We start from the raw sequence: 24,888 nt of genomic DNA on the forward strand, positions 1-24,888 counted from the left end.
GGTGTGAGAGAAGCAGTCATATGAAGGAATGAGGTGTGCAAGGATTGGGCTTGGGAATTTCAGGTCCTTGTGGATCCTCTTGAGTTTTACATAGGAACCACCTGAAACCAATGTCAAATCATCTTTATCTGCACAGAATGAACATTACAATCACAGGTACAATATTTTCTGATGCAAAAACATGGATCCCAAGGGTCTGATCCAAACAATTTATACATGAAACCCAGCTGAAACCACTATCAAAACACAGAACACACTCAATTGCTTGGAATGAGACATAATCATAAATGTGATGCTTTTTCAGGTAGATCCTATTGTAAATATAACGAAGTTCCATGTGGACCCTCTTTTTACATTCTTCTGATTTTGTGACTAAGAAAGGGTCTATGTGAGAAGAGTATCTTTCTAACTGTCATTAAATAGTTAAAGACAAAAAGGAAGAAGAAACTTGATCAAGTTATGACAAATAAAGATCTTTTTAACATGGTTTCATGTGGTTATTTTATAAATTTGGATTCCAGAGATGTGTCCAGGGAGACCTTTAAGAGGTGCTGTTTCCTTAATTACTTGATAGAGGTGCCACTGATGAGATTATGCTAATGCACATACACTATGCATAATGCATCCCCTAATTTGACGTATACTAATTTTGCAGGCAGAAATTCAATAGGTGCACAACATATTTCTTCATAGCCTGATCTGAAAGACTTAACTGCAGAGAGCAGTTAAGATGGTTAACATGTGAGTTCACCATAGAATACAAGACTGAACATTATATAAATAGTTTATATGGCATAAATCCATATACCTCGCTCTTATATTCCAATGTTATGGTTTTTAAAAACATAGAAACTGGAATGATACTTTGCAGTTATCTTAAACTGAAAATTGGTTTTCTTGTTAAATACATGCTACTTCAAAACAACAGTCCTGGGCACAGTAATCGGATTGATCCCTCATTGGATTTGATAAGACACTTGTCTCTTAGTAACCACCCATGTAACAAAGCTTTTTAATTTTTCTGTAGGCATAAACAATTGGACACAGAAAGCAGGGGAGTGGAAGTGCTTGTCTTCTGAAATAATTTCAATCTGCTTGATGGCAATGAAATTTAAAGAAACACCTTTCTCTTTCCACAGATTATTTTAAAAACCTGTGCTTTATTAGAGGCAGATAAAATGTGAGACTTCACATTAGACAGCAGGTGATTATCCCCTGTGGTGTCTGGAAGTGCAATCCTGGTCTGAAAATGGTATTCTGGTTCTTAACAACTGAATTCTTAGGGGAATCGGTCCTTGCTGTACTGTATTCTCCAGTCATCAAAACGCCATGATGGTAAAAATCTCTATTGCTTTAAATGATCATATATTTGCAGATTGTTTTTGAAATGGTTTGTGTAGCATCCAAAGTCAAGCATACATTATAATACTTGCTACATTTGTACTGCAAATTGCTTTTTAAAAGTTACTTCTGAACAGATCGTTTGTAATTGCACTGACATTTCCCCAGAGGCAGGGAGACTTATTCACAAATCAGTAACACCAGAGTACTTATATGTAAGGTGTTTTAAACTAAAATCCACTGAAATTAACACAGCTGCTTAAGAGTATGAGCAGTTCTCAACTATTTCAAGAGGAATGAGTCCTATATATCTGGGATGCCAACCCCCCCCCTTAATCTGATGTTAATCAAGTTAAATCCAAATGTCTCTATTTTCTATGTTGGTTTCCTATTCAACATTTGACTCCTTTTTCAAATTTTGAGTGCAGAATACATACAAGCTTACTGTTTTTCATCTTACTATATACACTTACATAACTAACAATATTGAAGTGGCATGGAAAAAGGGCATCCAAATTTATTTCAAGCCAATACTTTAAATAAAGAGATATAAAATTAGGATTCTATGCTTTCAGATTACTAGTGAAAATCATATATTTTGATGGATGGAAGGGAAGGGAAGGGAAAGGAAAGGAAAAGAAAGGAAGAATTTCCCAACACATAGTAATGTGTCAGAGGAAAAGTTTACCTAAGGTCAAGGATAAAACAGTAAGTACTTTTATAAAAGTCTGGAAACCTTTTATGGACATTTTGCTGAAAAAGGAAAAGTGAAATGGTGATTTCTGGATTTGCTGATTGAAAAAAAGGATTGAATATGGGACAGAAGGTATCTTTGTAATGTAATTTTAAAGGAGGAGGAGGGATAATATGTTTGCAGCTGCTGCAAAGATGACCAGAAGTTGCTTTTTTAATTTTCTTTTTCTAACTATTGTCTTTTGCACTTTTTTCTAACTTTTCTTTATATATTTTCACATTTATCTTTTATCTATATAAAAATCTTCAATGAAAATTTTATATATATATATATATATATATATATATATATATATATATATAAACTTTTCATATATGAGATCATATATATGAGAACTTTATCTAAAATCTCTCTCTTGCATCTATCTTCAGTGTAAAGGGGCTTTAAGGAGGAAGGGGGGAATACCAACAAGTAAATATGAAATTTTACAGGCCAGAACCATTTGTATTATGCATTTTGTGCTTTTGTTTACACTAGGATCTCACACCTTGTGATGACAGCTATTATTTCCATGTGGCAGCTGTAATAAGAAAAAAAATCTTATGAAGGATAAATAAAGTGTGGGAGAAATTACATAAGGTTAATGAAGACTTTGGCACAAAAAAAAAAAAACTGTCATAAAATGAGTCAGAACACAGAATGTTGCACTTAGGTAACTAGATCTCTTCTCAAACACAGCAGAGTAATTTTTTCCCCCTTTGCCGTCTGAAGAAGAACAGAACAGAGAACACCAAGCCTTCCTTGAAAGCTTTTCCCGGGACTGCAACTGCTAGAAAGCTTTGCTTTGACACTTCTTCGCGGGTGGGAGAGGGAGAGATGAGGTGCGGGCATGCTCAGTAGCTGATGTCTCCTCCACAGCAACAGTGTCTACAATATTAAGAGGTTGTTTGCCTCAGAAGCACGGTTAGAAAGCCATCTTTGCTAACGACTGAGACAGAAAACCAAGACTAAATCATCAAGCAACAAACAATGTAAGTAACTCTTGATTAAATCGGGGAAGGAAGACTCAGAACGGACGGTCCATGATGAGGGCTCGAGAGAGCGGGTGTTGTCGAAGTGGCGCTCGGGCGCTATCCAGCACGTATGGTGCTGAAAAACTCAGAATACTCTGCTTATATATGGGCGTGTTCCTCATTCTAGTAGAGGACTGCAAGGCTCCAGTGATTTGGGATTTCCTCTCAAGACTATTCCATCCTTTAAGACTTTTTGCTGCATATATTATACATTTCCTCCTTATAATGGATTTTATTTATAAAAATATGCATAATGCCCAGAAAGTCCATGACTGTGATGAAAAGTTGCTATTCTGGCTCCTGTATAGTCAGGTCCCCCCACCCCATAAATGGACTAACAAATAATGACAGGAGGGTTGCTGTGGAACAGATAACCTCCATTTGAAAGAGAGGAAAATGATAAACAGGTATCTGTTGGAAAGTCCATCAATAAATAAGCAAGCTCATTATAGACTTCCCCTGTGGGCACTCAAAATCTTTAACATCAGATTCTGAGTAATATAGTATAAGTCCTATAGAGATCACAGTTTGATGTCTTGCAAAATGGTCCTCTGCTGGCTTCATTTTCAGCACTGGATCAGATTAGCACCCCATGATGTGTAAAACCATTCCTTACCTGCCTCTTGTGAATTTAAAGGAAGCAAATAAATCAATCAGAGGACATTTTGTATGCAGCTATCTGGAATCCACAGAACCCTCCCCAGTGAAGAAAGCCAGAATTCAGTGATAAAATACATACTTTCCATCCATAGCATTTTAATCCATCCTTAGCCTTTTCAATAAAGGACTGTAACTGGCGTTACTACTGGAGATATCTGCTAGCCTTCAGATTAGAAAGTAGATAGAGTCCTGTTCTGATTAATAGTGAACATTTTCTTGGTTTATTTTATTATTTGTTTAATTAGCTGTTATATTTATTCTTCAATGAAAGTTTCACCTAGCATTTTACAGTTCAAATATGTAGAAAGGCAGATCTTTATTGATCTGATCTCAACATTCTTTTGATCTGAGCATTTAGTGATATAACTCCAGGCTTCTGATTTCTCTCCAGGGAGTAGGAAAAATTACAGAAGAGCTCAGACATTTTGTATTTACTTTGCCTATTAATTTTGTCTAGATTAATGGGTGTCCATCAAAAAAAAAAATTCAAGTTCAGAGTAGGCCACAAATTAATATTCTGGGAATGTAGGTCTTAGAATTCTGAACCCTGTTGTAAGTCATAATGTTATGTTTCTAACATTTTGCCTAAATAATCTGAAAGTCACCAAATGTGAATCAGAAAATTTCCTAATACTCTAGGCTGCTCCCACCTCTTGAGTTGATTAGATTTTAATTAGTTATGCCTGTGATAGATAGATAGATAGATAGATAGATAGATAGATAGATACTTTTACATGAGATACATTAATTGTTGAACAAAATAGTCTTTTTTAGTAGTTGTTGAAATGTTTGAAAAGATAAAGTAGAGCACTTTTACTGTACAATAACAGTTGTTAAATGTATTTTAACAGGTATTTAACAAATGTATGTATTATTTCCATTTATATCCCATCTAGTTATGCCTAGAATAGTCAAAGCTGCTAACAGGGAGAAAAATACCAATACATAATAATGTATGGTTTAAAAATATTGGTTAATCACACTTAAAGTAATCAATGCAATTTAAAAGTCATGACTGAAGAAGTTCTTGAGGCTTCTCATAAAGGTGCAGATAATATAGACCAAGCACAACTGGGAATAATACAGGAAAATGTCTTGCCAGCTTGTCTGACAAATTGGCCTGTGAAATTGCAGACATCATTATGACAACTTTTTTTCTAATCTTAGGGTCTGGACAGGTTCGTACAAAATAGGTGGTCTCTTAGGTAGTCAGGTCTTCAAAGATTAATCTAAAATCTTTTATTGTGTTTGGAAAATAACTGACAAATCAATTACTTGGCAGAGGACTGACAGCCTATACAAGGAAACCTCACATTTGGGTACCAATTTAACTATCACAGGTTCATATTTCACAAAGTTAATTGCTTTTGTGCATATGTTTGCACAAGCTAGTTCCCAGCACTCAGGAGCTAAAAGTAGCAGCAGAGAGTAAATATTTATATTTAAATCTTAAGAGCCAATTGTTTTACCCCTCTTAAGTCTATGCCAGTGAAAAAAAGGCATGTTCAATGATTGTTTCACCTTAATGCAAAGCATTAAAAAATGGTGCAGCATAATTTCTTTCATTGTAAATATGCATTGGGTAGCTCAGCATGCTTCATACAATGTATTTGGTATTTTCTCAATATGTGTTACGTATGTTCATTATTATGGTTTTCAGGTAGCCAAGACAAGCATTTAATGTCATGTGACTGGAAGACTCATCCCAATGATCCGAGAAGCCAAACACAAATATCAGTTAGCATATTTCTTCCCTCACAGTAGCATTCTGAATAACGAGGCTTGGAAGTCTATTTAAATTGGTTTCATCTCTGAATCTCTGAGCAAAGTGGTTTAACTGTGCATCTGCCTTTTCCAGATTCTGCTGGGTTTAATGTAATCCCCTGTACCTTTCCAGCATTTATGAACTTGTTCTGCAGTTCCTGCTATTGATGTTGTTGCCTAGCTGTGTGTATGTAAGAAGACAGGATGACGTCAAATACTTTTGTTTGTGTGAGCTGTTCTGTGGTGATTAAGGCACCCATTTCCTGCTGTAGAATTACATAAACTGTACTAATAAGACTAGTATTTCAGTTAGATTTATCTTGTTTTGTCTGCATTCCAGTATAACCATATTTATTCAGTATAAAAATATCCTATTGATCCTCTGTAGCTTCAAATGTCTGTACCCAGTTCAGGGTTTATGAAACAGCCTATATTGCTAATGGCACCCTTCCTAACCAAATATCCTGATGATTTCTTGCATTCATTGTTATTACTACTACTACTACTAAAATAGTGTTTCTTTAACATGTTCTACTATTTTAAGTGGTTCTCAACCTGTGATCCAGCACTCATTATTCTACTCCAGCTAGTCTACTACTCTAGTGCAGATGATCTTGATGTGAAAACCAAAATGGCACTTCAGGAAATCACGATTGATTGATTATCTGCTATCAAGTCATTGTCGACTCTTAGCAACCACATAGATAGATTTTTCTCCTTGATAATCTCCATAATCTGATCTTTCAGGTCTACCAATGGTGCACTCATTGCCTTGCTGCTGGTCATTCTCTTCTTGTCTTTCCTTTCACCTTTCCCACCATTAGAGCCTTCTCCAGAGAGCTAAGTCTTCACCCAATGTCCAAAGTAGAAAAAATTGAGCTTGGTCATTTGTGCCTTGAGTGAGCACTTTGAGTTGATTTGTTCAATGATTTATTTGTTTTCTTGGCTGTCCACAGTATTCTTTGGAGTCTTCTCTAACACCAAAGTTCAAAATCATCAATACATTTCCTATCCTGATTCTTCAAGTCCATAGGAAATCACTAAGCCTCACAATATTTTGGAGTTCTCTGCTTGAAATTCAACCCAGAAGTGTTTCTAATAGAACTGGGGAGTGTCTGAACCAATTTTAAGAGATGTTATGCCACAGAAGAGTGAATTAATATGTAGATCAAAACATTTAGGTATTATGAGGTTGATTTTCAGTACAAAATAGCTGAGGTTTTTCCTTGTCTCCAACAATAACAGACAAACAATCGAACAAAAGCTTTTCCATTGTTTCTGAACAACATACCCCTGGGACAGGATGCATCTCAGGTGGATGGATGTTCTCTGTGTTGTGCTTGTTCCCAGAGGCATTCTTAGATGTGTGTGTGTGAAGGGTAATAGTTGCCCTCACTGGCCAAGATAAGCACCTACCATCTTATTTATTTATTTGTAACTAAGTATATTTTACTTATCAGCAGTTATTAGAGAAAAAGGAGGTTGGGATAAGTAATAGGAGCAAAAAGAGGAAGAACATTTGTTAAAAGAACATGGAACCAAAGTTACATTGTGGGTATAAGGTGTGTGTAGTCAAACCTTTAACAATGGTGAATTTTGTGAATATAAAACAAAATCAAAGACATGAAAGTTTTACCACTGTAATTGTTCAGATTCAGAAAATTTACCACAGATAGATAAATGTATACATACATATGTTTGAGTGTTTATAAAATCAACATTAACAGGCATTTAAAAACAAAGGATTTGTTTCAAAGTTCTGCTCATTATAAACCATTACAGTCTCCAATTGCTTTCTCTGTGTACAGTTAGTCCTTGTTTAGTGAATGAATCATTAAGTGAAGTGGTCGCTAAGTGAAACTGAGACTGTACTTATGATCTTACTTCAGCTTTCCTTTGCTTTACAGAAGGTTGTAAATGTGGGCATTGGTTGCAAAGTTACTTTTTAATCACCATCGTAACTGCAAACAGTCACTGTATGAGGCAATCGCTAAAAAAAGACTACCTGTATTTCTTGTTAAAGAATTGAGCACTATTTTATTAATGTGGTGGATCTTTAATATGAATAAAAATGGGACCAAAAATAAAACATTGCATTGCTGAGCATTTCTATTTATTGTTCCAACTACATATACCTTCCTCTGTGATATTCCACTTCTTCTCAACCCACCTGGTATCTATCTATCTATCTATCTATCTATCTATCTATCTATCTATCTATCTATCTATCTATCTATCTATCTCTTCTTCCACTCCAATAATCAGTTTGCATTCCATGGCCATTGAGCATGCTTAGGCCTTCATAGGCTGTTTGGGGGTTCCCCTTTGACAGATTTTCTCCTCAGTTCTTTCTATATCTCCAAAGTTTTGGAATTAAGAATGCTGATTCTTCCCAGTATTTGGCTGAATATTATTGTATATTATATATTGGGATGTTATGTGCCAAACAGCAAATCCTCCAGCACCAAATGCCTGGATTATTGTAGAGCATATTTACACATTTTTTTAAAGTCAAGGAAAGAAATAAACAGAACCTTTTGGGACTTTTGTAAGCCAAAACCTGCTGGAAATGTTAACATCAAAGGACTGTATAAGTAATGTCTCTGCTGTGTAGGCATCTAAAATAGGTGAGCTAGATTCACTGGGCCACATCATTCCCTGTCTCACCTGGTAGCATCATGGTCTGTAATCAGATACAGAATCTGTGCTATGAGTGCTTTCCAGGGAATGAGTCACTAATTGGATGCAAACTTCCATTACTGGCATCCGACCTTTCTGTCACCTGCCAGGTGCAGGACTTACATTGTTTTCCACTGTTGTTCTATTTGGTGATATAGGTTCCATAGGTTCCCAACTTCTGCACTTGGCCTGATCATAGCAGCATCAAAGCCATCTCCTATAGTTTCTTCACAGAAAAGAATCCTTTTGATCCACATGCAATAAATAATGAATCATTCATTGTCATCTTGTGTTCCTGAATGTTTATTAACTAATTTGCAAGAGATGATGGGCCTAGACCACCCAGGAGGCCCACTTTATTTTTTACATACACATTGAAGGAGGATAGTTGGTAAGTTTATAGTCTTGAGATGTTTCTGATTTGCACTTCCCAGCAACTTCAGTCTGCATGGTCAGTAATAAGAAATCCTGGGCTGCAGCAGAATGTCTGTATGGCAGTGTTGTCCAAACTTGGCCACTTTAAGATGAGTGGACTTCAACTCCCAGAATTCCCCAGCCAGCCACTCATCTTAAAGTGGCCAAGTTTGGACAACACTGCTGTATGGTATGATCAGAAAGGTCGAATGGCTGAGCTTTGATCAGACCTTCACGGCTACTGATCTTGATGCTTTTGACCATATCCTGCAGACATCTCTGGCGGAAAGCAAACATATGAAGGGCCGCAGCAATCTATTGTTCATTTTATACAGTTAGACAATGTTTTATTTTTATAAAATGCCAATACCAGCTGCTACCTTTCCTTATCATTCCCAGTGGTGTAAATTTAAAAACTGTAAATGCAGTCATGAGAAAAATGACATATTTATCCAATCAACTGAATCTGTTTATTTGGGATGAATCCACCAAAAGTGCTGGAGAAAAACAATACGTGAAAAATGCTTGAAGCAAGCAATACATTAATTTTAAAAGAATCATTTGGTTGGAGTATAAATGTGCCGTTTGATCTGGGAAAAGAGATGTACAAATGAAATTTGCCATGTAGATTTGCATGCATCCTTCCTCAGCTTTCTCTATTAAAACTGTGTATGTAATGAATTTATGGAATACAATTATTAAAAGTGGTCAGCAGTATTTGGTTTGATTTGTATTTCCCTTTGTTTTTCTTAAGGTTATTGGCCATCCAAGGGTTAATTGTGTGAATAATTTTTTTTAAGAAAAGCTAGTGGTTTATCATAAGTTTACACTTTTTTCTTGCCATACAAAATGTGTGGCTGACAAGTCCTTGGCGTGAATATATTCACTGCTTATATCCACACCTTTGCTTTACAAGACTGTATTTTTAATCGATAGTGTATATAGTGTTACAGATTTCACTGTACAAATTCTGTTGGCACTTTTATGCTTCTCCACTGATCATTATGAGGTTTTTATACAGGAAGTAATTTTGTCTTATATTTACTGAATTCCTTCCAAAGTGGTCAGGACTAATATAATATTCTTTCTCTTTGTTCACACATTGCACTAAGTTATCATTTGTTTAATCATGGTTAGTGAATAAACTTTAGTACGCTGGATTCACACAATATATTAAACCTTTATGCAGACTATGTGATCAACATTATATTTTACTGGAATATGTGTGAACACCATGTTTTGCTATGTGTTCCACTCCCACGCCCCACCAAATCATATTTTAATTGTTGGTTTAATGTGTTGGTTTGATTAGGAATAAAATCTGGCTGGAATATATCATACCTAACTCTGATGCACAGCATATTGGATGTTCAATAGACATGCATTCTGTTATCACCTCCCTGATGCACCCATAGAATTTAGTCACGATCATTTCCGGTACTAATTAATAACTTCTGAGTAAATGGTCATAACAGCAAAAGAAACATATATTACATGCTTAGGACCCCCAGATTCAAAGCTCAAGATCTCCAGGTGGAATTGAAAAGCCTTTTTGCCTGAAACCCTGGAAACTTGCTGCCTTTAATGTTGACAGTGTGAACTAGATGAATAATGATTTCATTCATCTGAAGCAGCTTTCTATGTTCTTTGAATGTACATTTTCTTTCCTGTTTAATCCTTCTGTGTCTGCCACTCCCCACAGTCCCTTATTTACTTGGTGTTGCTTAGTATTTAAAAAGTGTGAAAGTATGATGCCAATAGCATTTCCCAGGTTGGCACTGGATTTTAGGGTTCATCATTCTAATGCATTTTTCTAAGCCTTCATGCTAGGAATAAGATATAAGTTATAACTGGATTTTTGTGCATAAAAATGGTGTATAAGTCATCCACTAGGAAATGTGCAAGGATATTATTTCAAGTTAATTCTTTCTTTTGATATATATATATACGTGCACTGTAATAATCAGATGTATTCATGTATGTACTCTGATCAGCCAAATCATAGTTAATGCATGCAAAAGTATTAACTATGTCTTAAACATGTCATCATGGCCCAGCTCAGACATAATGCTGAGCTACAAACCATCATTTACAAATAGCAATGGCTGAATTCATCCATCCTTTTAAACTGAAACAAAACAAGTCAAAGTATGGTTTAGTGCAATATGTGCCCTCAGCCAACTGTCCCATATCCAGATGTAAAGGTTTGATAACACATTTTCCAAGTAATGTAGAATGGACTATCCATTTGCCAAACTCGATGCTATATTATTTTCAAACTGCTATCAGAATCTCTGTAGACAAAAAGTTTTGATAGAATTTGGGAACATTTAATTCTAACTATATCACTAAATTAAAATTAATTATGGTACTTTTAATCCTATCATCAAATGTAACATGTTTTCCTTATAAAATGCTGCTTTTTTGCTGCAATGCATATGTGACTCTCTAAACGTCAGAAACATCTGTTTCATGATTTTTGTGACATAAGGATTTTCCACTGCAATTGTTTCTACTTCATCCAATCTGTGCATCATTTTATTTCAAACAGCGGAAGCTTTTACTCAAACCCTGTGAAGGAGCATGTGTGACTGTGTGTTTGTTTGTGTGTATGTATGTGTATATGTATATGTGTGTCTGTGTGTGTGTATGTATGTGTGTGTGTATACACACACACTTAGGTGAAAATACCAGCATGGCTGATAGTCCTGTCAAACCTTCTCTTGCACTTAAGTATTTATTTAAATATTTAAGCATTTATTTCATTAAATTTACTAGAGTGGGCAGCTAGGAAGATGTGTACTTACTCTGGAGTACACATCTTCCTAGATTTTTTAAAGTGAAATCACAGCAATAGCATGTCAGTCACCTATTAATTACATACAAATGAGATATTGTATTAATGCAATTTAAAAGTGACATTTGGGAATATAGATCAAAGGCTAAAATGTATTTATAGTTCATGTGTCATGGATAGCATATAATGCAATTAGTATGCTGATGGCAACATAATATTTTTTCATTGCTTTAGTACTGATATTTGTGTACAGACCATCCAGCAAAGGGAAATACAAGTATCCTTTATATTAGGTATGAAATGTACACACTCATTGTCACTTCAGCTTGTATTTATGGCCTCTGATAAGTTGATTTTTCTATTTCTTGTGCAACAGCATTAAATACTACCAGTGTAGTTACAGGCTGAATAATCTATGTTACAACACTTCCAGCCAGCTAATATCTTTTGTATAACCTAGAAGGTATTCACAATCAATAATGTATTGAAAGCATGTATTGGAACAATAAATCCTCTGGCAAAGTTGTACACATTCATTGAAGCAGTATACCCTCACAATTTCCAAGAAAATGTTCCTTTTCTGAGCTCATAGTTTCCATAGCAGGATCTGGAAGATCTCAAAAAAATATAAACATTTTGAGTACCTAGTATATATTCAGCCCTTTAGTATGGTATCAAGAAAATTCTGGCATTCTTGCTTGAGGACAGAGATCTTGGTCTAGATTTCCTTCTTGTGCAGCTTTAAAAGCAAATCTCATGTTGCAGGATAATTAAAGCTTCCAGTGTAGGAAACTGCCAAATTCCCTTTTGTCTTTGGAGATTTAAAACATTCCTAGGACAAGAATCTACTGCAAGACCAAGAGTTTAATGTAACAAGAAAGAAAAGAACGTTGTTGAAGTTGTCCCCCTCCCGTTAAGACAGTGGTCCATCAGTCTGCAGCCTCTCTGCCTGCCCATTTTTTAAAATCTGAAACAAAAAACCATAGGGCTATATCTTCCCTTGAGATTTAATTAAAGCATGAGATGCCAGAGTGGTGGCAACATGCTGGAAAGGTAATTGTAGAATGGGCAGGGCAACAGGACATCCCCTTAGCCATCTCACAAATGCAAGATCTCCATCGCCATATACTGTAGGAGAATGCCTCTGTTTTAGAAAGAAGAGGAGGAGGGCAGTTTGTTCCCCAGCAAACTGAATGTCAATGGTTGGAATAAGGGCAGAAAAATGTTTTGTCCAGTGCAGATGGAGAAGAAACGGGGAGTAGAAATTACTCAACGAATGGTTATATCCCTATGTACTACATAGTGCAATGTCAAACATTTATCCCAGTTCCCATTCAGTTTGATGAAACAGAATTTGTTTTCAAACTTTCTTTCAAAGAATAAAACAGATCCAGAGGAAGTTCTCCTGGGTGGAGTGGAGTGTTTCCATATTTATTTAAGTTATAACTGGTCAAGAGCTGTGAGAGAATGTCCTGACTATCATTGGCAATCCGTTTTCCAGTGGTCTGCAGTCTCCTGGGCTTCCCCATGCTTCTTTTCAATCACAAGGGAAAAGACATTGTAATGGAACTTTTCCTGCTGGGCTTTTAAGATTGGGAAGAATGGGTGATCAGGATTGCTTCAGGTTGATGGGCAACCCATCAAAGAAAAAGAGTAGGTTCAAAAACACCATCAAGAGAAATTTAAAAGAAATTGTCAAGCTTCCTGAGAATAAGACAGAAAAGAAGACATCTCCTTTTATAGCAGAAGAGAACCTTTTGAGAAATTTAAACGCAGGTTTCAGGACCGTATTATTAGATACAGGGGAAATTTATAAGCTTGGTATTCACACAAGGCAGCCATCAACAGGCACATAGAGATAAATAACATCTACATGCTATTCAAAAGAGACAATAGAAAGGAAAACAAAACACCAGAACATCTCCTCACCAGCAATCATCACCCAGATAAGCAGAGATTAACACCAAGATTATCACCAGACATACAATCAGCAGTAAACAATACCCTAATCAAGGAACTATGGGGGGGGGGAAGGGGGGAATAAAACAAAATCCACACTCCCACCAACACTGGCAGAGCATACCACTGTATATAAACAGAGAGCAAACCCCATTCCATTCTAGCACTGAAGATATTACCTAGCCGAGTAACAAAACATTTGCAAGAAAACAGCCAAGCTCAGAGAACTCCAAGGACTCCACAGAGATTTATACGTTGGCCATTGCAATGTTTTCACCATAATTCAGGTGAAGAAAGTAAAGGTGTTTTAGTGATAATAAACTACTTGATCTCATTGTAGGGGACATCCTAGAACTGTGAGATAAAGCTTTTTTTTTTTTCCTTCCAACCTCTCACTCCCAATCCCCAGTTTAAAAGGATAAGGATTTTTTCGAGAGCTCTTGATAATTCCTTATGTCCTTTGCAAGAGGAATTGACAAGAGATCTTTTAACAAGAATGCAGTGCGTCACAGACCAGTGGAAGTGAGGACTTATTTGGAAGTGCCAGACGCGAGGGCGTGAGGATGACTTGTTAGCTTCCATCCAGCCAGTGGCACAGAGTACATCTGTCATAGCCACCCAAACAGATGTTTTTATAAGCCCAAATTTGTGAAGGAAAACAACTTGTTCTGTGCTTCCATTAGGTCTCAAACCAACATTAATTTCCTCTCATTCATAATATACACTTTTGAAATTCTTAGTAACACTTGGCCAAGGTACTTAAGCTCTGAATTGTTGCACTAAAAGGGAGGGGTGAAACAACAGATCAATGAATAAATTTGGTGCAGAGATGCTGGGCACAATCTTAAATTCTCATGTGAAATAGAGTTGGCATGTGTAGCAGTTTGACTCTATATAGCTGTAAAATGACAGGCGTTTGCACATAAATGGAAGTGAGAAACTGATCCTATTTAAATGAGATCATGTGGTCACATGTAAAATACTGCATGCAGAATTTATATTCATTCTTCTATAAATGATTGCAATATGCAAACATGGTTTTCATAAAGGAGTTGCTAAATAGTGTTGAGGGTTTTATTTTCTTTCAAGTCTTGTCTAGTAGGACTACTGTTAGATGAAGCTTGCATAAGTTTTGATAGACTATTGTCTATATCCTTTATTTAGCCTGGTTGTTTAAAATATTTATATTAAACTTTACTTTTCACTACCAACAATCCTAAACATTTTAGATAATTTTTATTTATTTATTTCTGAATGTATACCCTACTTTCTGTTTTATTCTGAAGAAAGGCTCAGGAAAATAAAACAATAAAGAATATAAGGCATGACAATAAAATTAATCTTTAAGATTTTAAAAAACATTAAAATTAATCATTAAAATAATTAGCAATATTGGCAGAACAAGTTATTCACACAACAGACCTAACTAGGGCAGTTAAAGGTCTAGTTGCTACTATTCTGATTATTTTTTAGCTTCGTTTTTTGTTTGTTTGCTTCCTTGTCAATCCAGCTCAATTGATTAGTTGATGGTTCAGTGTATTATGTGAATCCAGATAATGGCTTAATCCAGCATCCAGGTGTGTTGTGTGAACACAGCCTACTTCTCATTATGTGTCTCAGGTGTTTCTGATTCAGCTTTAGAGTGGGGGAAAGTGCTGAATAGCTTTTCTGAGACTTTCAATTTCTCCAATTTCTGAAGGATCAAGGGTAGCAAAACTTGAAAGATCTCTATAGAGGGCCATAGGAAAAACAGTAGCAGTTCAAGTGCTTGATTTGGATGAGAAGATCCAGGTCTACCTTGGAATAGTCATAAGGACCAAAAAGTTGAGAATATGCTTTAGCAGTAAATAGCTTTAAAGCTTCCAATTACCAAAGCTGATTTCTGGGCATTCTGAGTTACATAGTCTGAATGAGCAGGTCTCCCACCTGAGGTCTGGAAAATGATTCCAAGCTATTTAAATATCTTTACTTGTTTGATTTTGTGGCCATTTAATTGCCATACATGGGCTCTAGGGTGCTTAGCCAAGACTATTACAGGTAGTTCTCATTTAGTGACTGACTCATTTAGCAACCGTCCGTGGTTATGATGGTGATGAAAAAGTAACTTTACAGCCAATCCTCGCATTTATGACCTTTGCAGGTCTATAAAGCAAAGGAAAACTGAAGTAAGATCATAAGCACAGTCATGGTTTCTCATAGTGATCGCTGCACAACAACCAAGTTGTAGATCCCTATTGTAGTGGCTAAACAAGGACTGTATTTTTCTCTTTTTATAATTTATCACTAGCTTTTCATCCTTACAGTAGATAGCAAAAGATCTTAAAGTGTGTTTTAAGCCAATTGGAGTCTGAGATAAGAGAATGCATCATCAGCCTACAAGAGCATTGGCATATACCTCTGAGCTAGCTTTGGAGGAAAGAAATTGAGGTTGTTTTGATGGGCGGCCAGGGAGTTCATATAGTAGTTATACAATGACGGAGCTAATATGCAACCCTGCCTCACTCCCAGTGCTTTAGTAAGATGGTGTTGTAGGATAAACCAACTTTTTAGGCAAGAGTTCTCATGTAGTTTACATAGCAGCAATAGTAGATGCCAGTCTATTGTAGAGGGAATGAATTTCTCCCACAATTTGACTCTGGATATTGAATCAAAAGCAGACCAAGTCAAGGAAGGGAGCACACAGGATGGATCCTGCTTTGGCCATATACTTTTCATGGTCAGCTCTAAAACCAGCCTGCTGTTTTGTCAGAATTTGCTCAGATTCTAATCAGTCTAATAATTTTGCATTTAGAAGTTTAGCATGAAGTTTACTGAATAAACAGATAGGATGATGATTGGTTGGTAGATCCCTTTTTTATAAGTGGGGACTATTATTGCTGTTCCCCAGTACTTTGGGACTATTATGATATGACTTAGGGCAGAGAAGTTGACTGATCAAGTCTTTAACTTCTGTGCATGTTATTGGTGGCCAGTGAGGGATCATCATCTAATTCAGTTTGTTTGGTGTTGGATTCCTCTTGTGCCTACAGAACAGTGTTTCTCAACCTTGGCAGCCTTAAGCTGTGTGGACTTCAACTCCCAGAATACCCCAGCCAGCTATGTTGGCTGGGGAATTCTGGGAGTTGAAGTCCACACAGCTTAAGGCTGCCAAGGTTGAGAAACCCTGCTATAGAAAGTGGAAGTGGGCCTCCCAAGCACCAGCAGGATACTAAAGGTGGGCGAGACAAGTGATTGACCTGTGGGGCAGCTATAAGGCACCAGAAGTGAGAGAAATTCCGTACCTGGGCTGCTGTTATCAGCTGCTGGGAGGAAACTCCAGTTGCTTCCCTTCTTTTTATTATCAAGTAATTGCTTATCCTTAAGTTTTTCTGTTGTAATAGACTATGAATGGGATACATCAAGGGGACTTTCCAGTATTTATTACATAAACTAATCAAAGCTCTCTGTGAGCAAAAGGTATAGTCTCTGTTTTTGGTACAGTGGTACCTCTACTTACGAATGCCCCTACTTACGAATTTTTCGAGATACGACCAGCTCCAGCCCCAAAAATTTACCTCTACTTACGAACTTGCCTCTACTTACGAACCGGATCCGCGGCCATTTTCCCTGCTGCCACGCTTCCTGTGGGCGAGATCGCGGTAGCAAGGAGACGTTCGGTGAGGCTTGTGGTGTGTTTTGTGGCGTTTGGAAGGTTTTTGTGGTGTTTGGAAGGTTTTTGAGGTTTAAAAATAAAATGCATATGTTTCAGAACTGTTAAGCCGTATATACATTGAACCTTATGGGGAAATTTGCCTTGTGGTGTGACCAAATTCGGAGGGCGGAACAGATTAACCGGATTTACATTGAACCTTATGGGAAATTTACCCCGACTTGAGACCAACTCGAGTTGCAACCAGAATCACGGAACGGATTAAGTTCGTAACTAGAGGTACCACTGTACTTTGTTATAAGAACAGGTTGAAGCATCTGTATTAGTTTAGAGCAGTATTTCTCAACCTCAGCAACTTTAAGATGTGTGTACTTCGTGTTGGCTGGGGAATGCTGGGAGTTGAAATCCACACATCTTAAAGTTGCCGAGGTTGAGAAACAATGGCTTAGAGTAATGATTTATGGCTGATTCCCTGGAGCAAGTAACAATTGCAGCACATATCTGTTGTGCTGGTTTAAAATATTTGTGATCATTTCTTTGTGATGTAGGGGGCCATTTGATATGGATAAGACATAATCCATCCTCCTCCACAGCATTAGGGCTCAGGTCAAAGCTGCATTAGGAGCTTGAATAAATAAAAATTCTGGAAAGTGGTCATTGCCAGGGCAGCTGTCAATAAAACAAAAACAAAAAACTGAATGAAGGGGACCGTGAATTGGATGACAGCGCAAAAGGGAGCAGGTTGGTGGTCCTGCAAAGGAACTCATCTGTGTCCTGCAGCTGCTGTGGGACAGTGGCCATTTTGGCCATCATCTTTGCCTGCACTATGGAAACGAGACTTGGGAGATGGCTGTCGGGAGATGTGATGGGAGATAGGGGGGCAGGCTGCTGTTGGGGAAGGCAGCCTCAGTCCCTAGTACCAATGCCATGTTCCAGCCCCCTGTGTTCAGCCCCTGGGCCTGGTCATCAGAGTTTCAGTGGCCTTGTGCTCTGCCTGCTGCTACTTAATGCAAAGCCATCTGTAATAATGCCTACCTGATCCATGATTAAATCATTGATGAGGGGGCCAGCCTGGTATGCATTTCCGAAATCTTGTTGGGCATCGGAGGTGTGTGTCTCCTTTTGGGGAATCTGAATTGAAGGTGTAGCACCAATTGTGACCCCAGAGCAGGGGCAGGGATGTGGCGATGGCCATCTAAGAAACTCTGGTGGCTTCCAGGAGCATTACTCCATAGACAACCAGATATGAGACCCTGATTGTGAAGTGGGGCTTAGGGACGAGGTGGGCTTGCTGCCGGTGTACCAGCCTCCCGGCTGCCTCCTCCCCATACATTTTTTCCCCCGCAGCTTTGCAGCAGGACATCTCTCACACAGAGTTGAAAGCAAGGCAGGAGAAAGAAATGGACATAAACCTAAGAGAAGGATGTGACATTACTAAACAAGATGGGTCTCAAAGCTGGGAACCATTAAAGAAGCTAGAGCAAAAACTAAAGACATTTCTGATAAGGGTGTAATATGGGCTGATTTCTACTTTAGGTCAGCTCCTATTCCTTCCCAAGGTGTCAGTGCTGCTTCCAGTCCAGGAGCTCCTCCTCAGAGCAATGTGACCAGCAATCGGAGACTGCAGCAAGCCCAGGCTCAAGTGAATGAGGTGAGCTTTGCCCAAGACACCTTTGTAGATTTTGTGATTATGGCTGATATCATGATTCCATTTTTAAATCTGGAATTGCTTATTCCCCAGGGTGCACAGCCAGTAACCTGGGGTGAGTATGCAAATGACAAGTTAGGCATTGCTGTTATATGAGGATGTCATTTTTCAGATTTCCTCAAGTGATGGATAAATGGATAAGAACATTCAGTCACTGTTCACTGGGTTCTTTATTTCCTTTCTGTGTTGAGCTCCTCTCAATAGCAGACAGTATTACATACATTACAGACTGTAGTGAGTTTAAAACAAACAAACGAACACCAGACCCTGTGTGGAATCAATAACATGGAGTTGATAAAACATGGAAGTGAATCAAGCCACAGCTTATGGTCAAGTAATAATTGTTAAGCATACTCATTTTACATATGGCATTCTGGAACTTAAAGATAATTGGAGAATGAATCTGTAGCAAAATACTCAACATGTATGCAAAGCTAATAGTCCTAGAAAGTAAGAGCACCAATGAAATAACACTAATTCATTAAGGATCAAGGAGTTCAACTTGGTAAATATTATCTATGCAATTAAAAGAAGAAATTACTGAAGTTAGTACTCAAAGTACAAATATATCTATGGATTTCTTTAGATGCAATTCTTTATGGTACAGGAAAATGCTCTAAACAGCTGACTCGTTGACACCATCAAGAAATGGGAACATAGCAATATCCTGTCTCTGCTTATCACAAGCTCCAAGATCAATCAGAAGTCATAGAAATACAAAGAATCTTTTTCTGGACTGGATTTTTTGCAAAATATTCTAAGTGATTTTGGGGCATACAGTGTCCTTGAAACAAATACTTACCTTGAGAAGGTATTTGGAACTTGAAAAAAAGTGCAAAATAATTGTATATTACTTGGATTAATTAATGTGTTGTGATAAATCAAGCCATTGTGGCTAATAAACCATGGTTTATGGCTTACTATATTATGTCAGCTCAATTAATTGCAGTAATTCAATAATCATAGTTAACAAATCATGGTTTTGCACAATGCACGAATACAGAAATAGATTGGGGGTTAAACTCATAGTAGTCTCAGTCTGATGGTACTAAACTAGTCCCTTAGGTGGCACTAAACACTCACCATAGAATCTAGTTCAGCATGTGTTCATACACATTGCATAGAGAAATTGTATTAGTTTTTTGTAAGCACCTTCAGCAAAAACAGTCTATCCAAATAAGGCTTATTTTGCCCATTAAGAAATGTTATAATGAATATAGCTAAATGTGATTTGCTGTGTGACTCAAAAATCGTATTGGCTAGTGATTGTCAATTGTCCAGAATTTAGTACACCCATGCAAAGCCATTTTCAAAATACCCTTTCATTTGGTTTTGCACAGCTGTATTATGTAGTTAAGGACACAGGAAAAATAATGCTAAATAGAGATAGGAAGGGAAGTGGCTATGAATTTAAACATGGAAAAATTGGATTTGCTTAGGCTGTTTAGGAGGCAAATATTTGTAGGTGCCTGCAAATATTCAATGTAATCCTTAGAGTAACATCAGCTCAAATCAAGTAGTCTGCTATTTCTCACAAGGCAATATTTCTATTCCCTTGAATTCTTATCAGCAAGTTTTGTTATTGTCTGATTTCAAAACAGCAATATTACATCATCTCCCTTCTACTAACTGAGAGCAGTGCTTTACTATGAAAATCTGAGTATTCATTTCGCTGGTTATTACAATAGAATAGTAAGTTTTTCTTCAGAGGAAAAATTGTTATGGGAAGATGTCATTTTTTAGAAGCATTTACAGTCTGAGCACATTTTACTTCCATTTAGAAAATAATTTCTTGGTTTCAATTTGACCTTTCCATCTACTCAGGATTTAAATAAAAACTCTTACTCTGATTATTTCACTTACTGATCAAAATTACATGTGAAAATGCCCTGATTATAAGTTCCAGTTTCCATATACTTCCCTGTCTCCCTTCAAAAGCTAGTTGTTTGACCTTAATCTTTTCTTTTTTTTCCATTCATGAAATGTTCTTAATTTAATAAAAAGAGTGCTGTAAACTTGTGCAACAATTTCCTCTCTTTCAGTAGTTCAATACTGGTGTTTCCCTCCCTTGTTTATGGTAAATTAACAGAAGAGTAATGGGAATGTGTCATCCTACCCTGCCTCTGAAGTCCCTGCTCCTTGAACTCCTGGTTCTTGAGACCTTCCCAATCACATACTGACTAGGATTAGTTCTTAGCCTTTTGGACACTGCACAAATTAGACATAGCCCCCTTCTTTCTGCATACATTAATGTTTGTGTCCAGAGGGAATGTTAAAAAAGATATTGGTAGACTTGATAACTCAACTGTTTGCCCACTATAAACCTATGGCAACTTTTGATTGAATTTTCAAATAAAACTGTCTTGTATAATTTTTCAGTAAGTAGATTGTGCTTTATCTTAGAATTATCCTTCCTTTATCAGATATTGAAAAATGGATGCTACTCCAATACTTTATAAGTAGATTTACTAAAAGCTGTGCTAATTTCAGGTGGTGGACATCATGCGGGTCAATGTAGACAAAGTACTAGAGAGAGACCAGAAGCTTTCAGAACTTGATAACCGAGCAGATGCTTTGCAAGCAGGAGCCTCACAATTTGAAACCAGTGCAGCTAAGCTGAAGAGGAAATATTGGTGGAAAAACTGTAAGGTATACTTGACTACCATATGATACAGTATAATTTTATTTCAAGAGAATTAAGGGCAAAATATCAGCCTAAGTTCACTGTGTTAGTCAATTAAAATGAAAATTTTGTATATCCCTAATCAGGGATTCTGGAGTTTGATAAAAATGTACAAGTTGAGGCTATAATACAGTATTAATAGAGAAGAACAGATTATCCTAATTCAAAATGTTGTAATTACACCTTCCACATAAAACAGGTTGTTCATTTCCTACAAAATAAAGGATTCTACCTGTTGGAAGATTCAACACCATGCACCAACTTTTTGCCCTATAAGCTTATTGGCCACTAGGGGCAATAGATGTTGGAAAGGTTAGCAGAGAAACTCGCATTTTTACCTCCTTTCCTTGTTTAGCAAGATTTACTTTGCATGTCTGCATGTAATATGCCTCCTGTTGATTAGACTGATATTCCCATCACTTCCAGGCCCGGGTTTTCTTTTCCTAATATTTTTTCTCTCTTCGGTATTGAAGGATGCATCAGGCTGCCTCTAATCTCTAGGTAAACTACTGTAGATAGTTTAGGCTTACCTTACCTTTACCTACCTTATTTTCAGAACAAAGATTATCTTTTTTTTTTTCTTTCACACAAGGACCAGCTTCCAGGATTCTTTCTACAAACATAATTCTCTAACATTATTGTTTCTCACTATACACATTCTTTCTACTGTAAAACCCTGCCTGACAGCAACACTACCTAGGGCTGTGTGAAGCAGGGTTGCAGCGCTCTGATTCCAGTCAACAAAGCAACATGGTACCGTGATACAGAAAATAAGGTGCTCCACTTCCCACTGAACTGAAGTACAGCCTCATTGTCTTTTTTGGAGCTATACAAAAGGACTTTTAAGAGTTTAGCACTCCTTTGCATTGTTCAGTCCTAGCCATTGCAGATTAGGCTGCTATTATCCATCCATCCTACCTCACTCATTGAATTTTATGAGGGGAGTAATTATTTTTCATTGTTAATCCAGTCTTATTTTCCTACTATTTTTCTTTTACTGCTATGCCAGCAATTGGTTTTGTATTTTTTCACAACTCTCCTCCTTCAATGAATCGTTGAATTACTTTGAATCTCTCCAAAGTAATTTGGAGGCACATAATACAATTTGACACCTTGAACTCATTTGAAGTTTCAGCTTAAAAACTCAACCCAAAGGGCTGATTCAATCAAAACTTTTTTAAAGATCAAATCATCCCTTTAGAGCATTGTACAGTCATAATAAATGGGACACATCCGTAACCTGGAAAGGCTGGGGTATCTCCATTTGAATAAAAGCAAACTTCTCTTTTAATAGCAAGCTTGAGGTTAATTATTTTGTTTTCTTTTCTCTTTCTAGATGATGATTATGCTGGGTGTAGTATGTGCAGTCATTCTTATCATAATTATAAGTGAGTAGCAGGAATGTTCATTTTGACTGACTTCATTTCATTTTATAATGATTAGCCAACTGTTCTGAATAAATGATTGATCACAGCATTTACAAATTCTCTTGGCATTATCCCCATTTCCATAAAGAGAAATACAAAATTCTATATCACAGTTAGAAAACAACTAGATTTTAAAAGCACCATTCTGTAACTGCTTATTTTGCTGAGTGGAAGGTATCTCTGCAGATGGCAGCACTTGGCTGACTGGTTTGGGCTGGGAAGATAAGAGGACTCAGGGCTGGTGAACAGCCAGATAAGATTTCTCCAAGGGATACAAGGGCTATAGACTGTAGTTTTAGGGTTTTTTAATCCCAGAGGAAGGCAATGGCAAACCACTTTTGAAGAAGTCCTGCTTTAAAGGGAAAATCTTCATGATTAGCAAGGTGATAAACACTTGCATAGAGTGCTCTAATCTTGGTTTTCTTAGAGCCACCAACAAAGTCCTTCTGATCCCAGTCACAGCACAATCAGAAGTTACAACAGCCCAATGCTATAAAAGTGAGACCCATTATGATGATTATAGCATGAATACTGCACTGGATAGCTAAAGGGTGTTAAGATTTCATCATCAGAGGAGGTTTCACTGGCCAGCAAGGACATCTTTCATATAATGTATTAAATGTGTCTGTTGATGTCTCTTGTTATGAAAAGGGGTTGGCACAGAATATGGCCTTGCAGCTGAACTTACTGATCAGCTATGCTGAGCACTCTTTACACTGAGAGGGCAATCCTCCCATTAGAAGTAAATGGCACTGTGTTGTACTCAGTGTGACTTTCTTTCATGTCCATACCGTCAGCATTTTAGCAGAGATGGATTAATTAACCAGATTTCCTATGAACATCTTTTAATGACTGATTTTCTTTTTATTTGCACTGTGAAAGCTATAGTAAATTCATTTAATGTGAAGACATGACAGCTTTTGGAGCAAGTTTCTCACTTTGTTGAATATTAATAATACAGAATCAGTGGAGAGACTAAACACAATTTCTTTATTTAAAAAGAGCCAAAATTGTTACCTCACTCCAGTTCAAAGTACATCATTTAGTCATCATTCATGTCCAAACTAGTCTTAGAAAGAAAGAAAAGGTTTACATTGATTCTCTGAAGTTTATTCATTTATTTAGTCTTTAAAGGAGTGGTTGGGATTTAAATCTCCAGGATTTACTCTAGAAGTAGAATTTGCTGAGTATATTATTTCTATAGATGAAAATCAAGCACCATGTTTGGGGCATGAATCGTGAAGTTGAGGTGAGTCATGGCTGCCAGTTTTTAGTAAAATTGTTTGGGATGATTATGGAATAAGGTAGTTTCCCAGTTTTAAGACATTTGTTTCCTTATCCTTTAAAGCTAGAGAATGGAAATATTTTCTATTTTATCTCTCTGTGTTATCCATTGGTACTAAATGCCATGTTGTGCATGTGTCTGTATGCTTATCAGACAAATCTCATTTCTCCAGCTGGCAGGCATATGGGATGTTAACAATATTTTCATTCTTTTTTCTTCCAGTTTATTTCTGCACCTGAAATATTAAGGTCAAATGGCTTGGTGTGACTACACTCATCTTTTCTGATAATTCCACAAATGAAATTGACATTTTAATTTTTAGTTTTGGGGCTGGTTGCCTGCAACAATGTGTAAGGATTGTTTCTTTGGGGTTCTCTTTTCAGGTTTTGTTTTGATCAAGGGGGGTGGTTGTTGTTTTTTTGTTTATTTGGTATGTGCTGTTCCTAGAAAAAAGTGTGCCAGTTAAAATACTGCCGTCTAGTTTCACTCATTGATCTCTTGCTATGTCTTAAAACATGAAAATGCTGATCTTTAAAAAACTCTCATTCTTGAAAGCTATTTCATTTGAATTAAATGAACAAAAAAAAGTCACCAGTGTAAAAATAAAAGGGATGTTGTAAATGGGCTCTGACTGAAAAGAGATTAAATGATGGAAAAGCTGTTTGCAAAATTAGGTGCCATTTAGACCACAAAACCCACCTCAGATTCATAAGAGCTGATCTTTATAAAAGTGGAGTACGGTATGCATTAAAAGC

General features: G+C 36.9%; 1 protein-coding gene across 1 annotated transcript; it reads left to right on the plus strand.

The window, feature by feature from the left end:
* Nucleotides 1-2,930: 2,930 nt before the first annotated feature.
* Nucleotides 2,931-24,888, plus strand: LOC103050839 (vesicle-associated membrane protein 2-like). The gene is made up of 5 exons (XM_007443280.3): nucleotides 2,931-3,066; nucleotides 18,567-18,681; nucleotides 21,229-21,387; nucleotides 22,758-22,809; nucleotides 24,356-24,888. Coding segments are annotated over exons 1-5 (345 nt in total). The 5' UTR covers nucleotides 2,931-3,064; the 3' UTR covers nucleotides 24,373-24,888.

Source organism: Python bivittatus, unplaced genomic scaffold, assembly GCF_059951505.1.
Source record: "Python bivittatus isolate LINGU-HERP-01145 unplaced genomic scaffold, Pbiv_v1 ctg000980_np1212, whole genome shotgun sequence".
Taxonomy (NCBI): Eukaryota; Metazoa; Chordata; class Lepidosauria; order Squamata; family Pythonidae; genus Python; species Python bivittatus.

What these genes read in the sequence shown, in the direction of transcription:
- LOC103050839 (XM_007443280.3), top strand. An exon ending in CCCAGGCTCAAGTGAATGAG is followed by an intron (nt 18,682 to 21,228) that starts GTGAGCTTTGCC and finishes TGCTAATTTCAG; the next exon opens with GTGGTGGACATCATGCGGGT. An exon ending in ATTGGTGGAAAAACTGTAAG is followed by an intron (nt 21,388 to 22,757) that starts GTATACTTGACT and finishes TTCTCTTTCTAG; the next exon opens with ATGATGATTATGCTGGGTGT.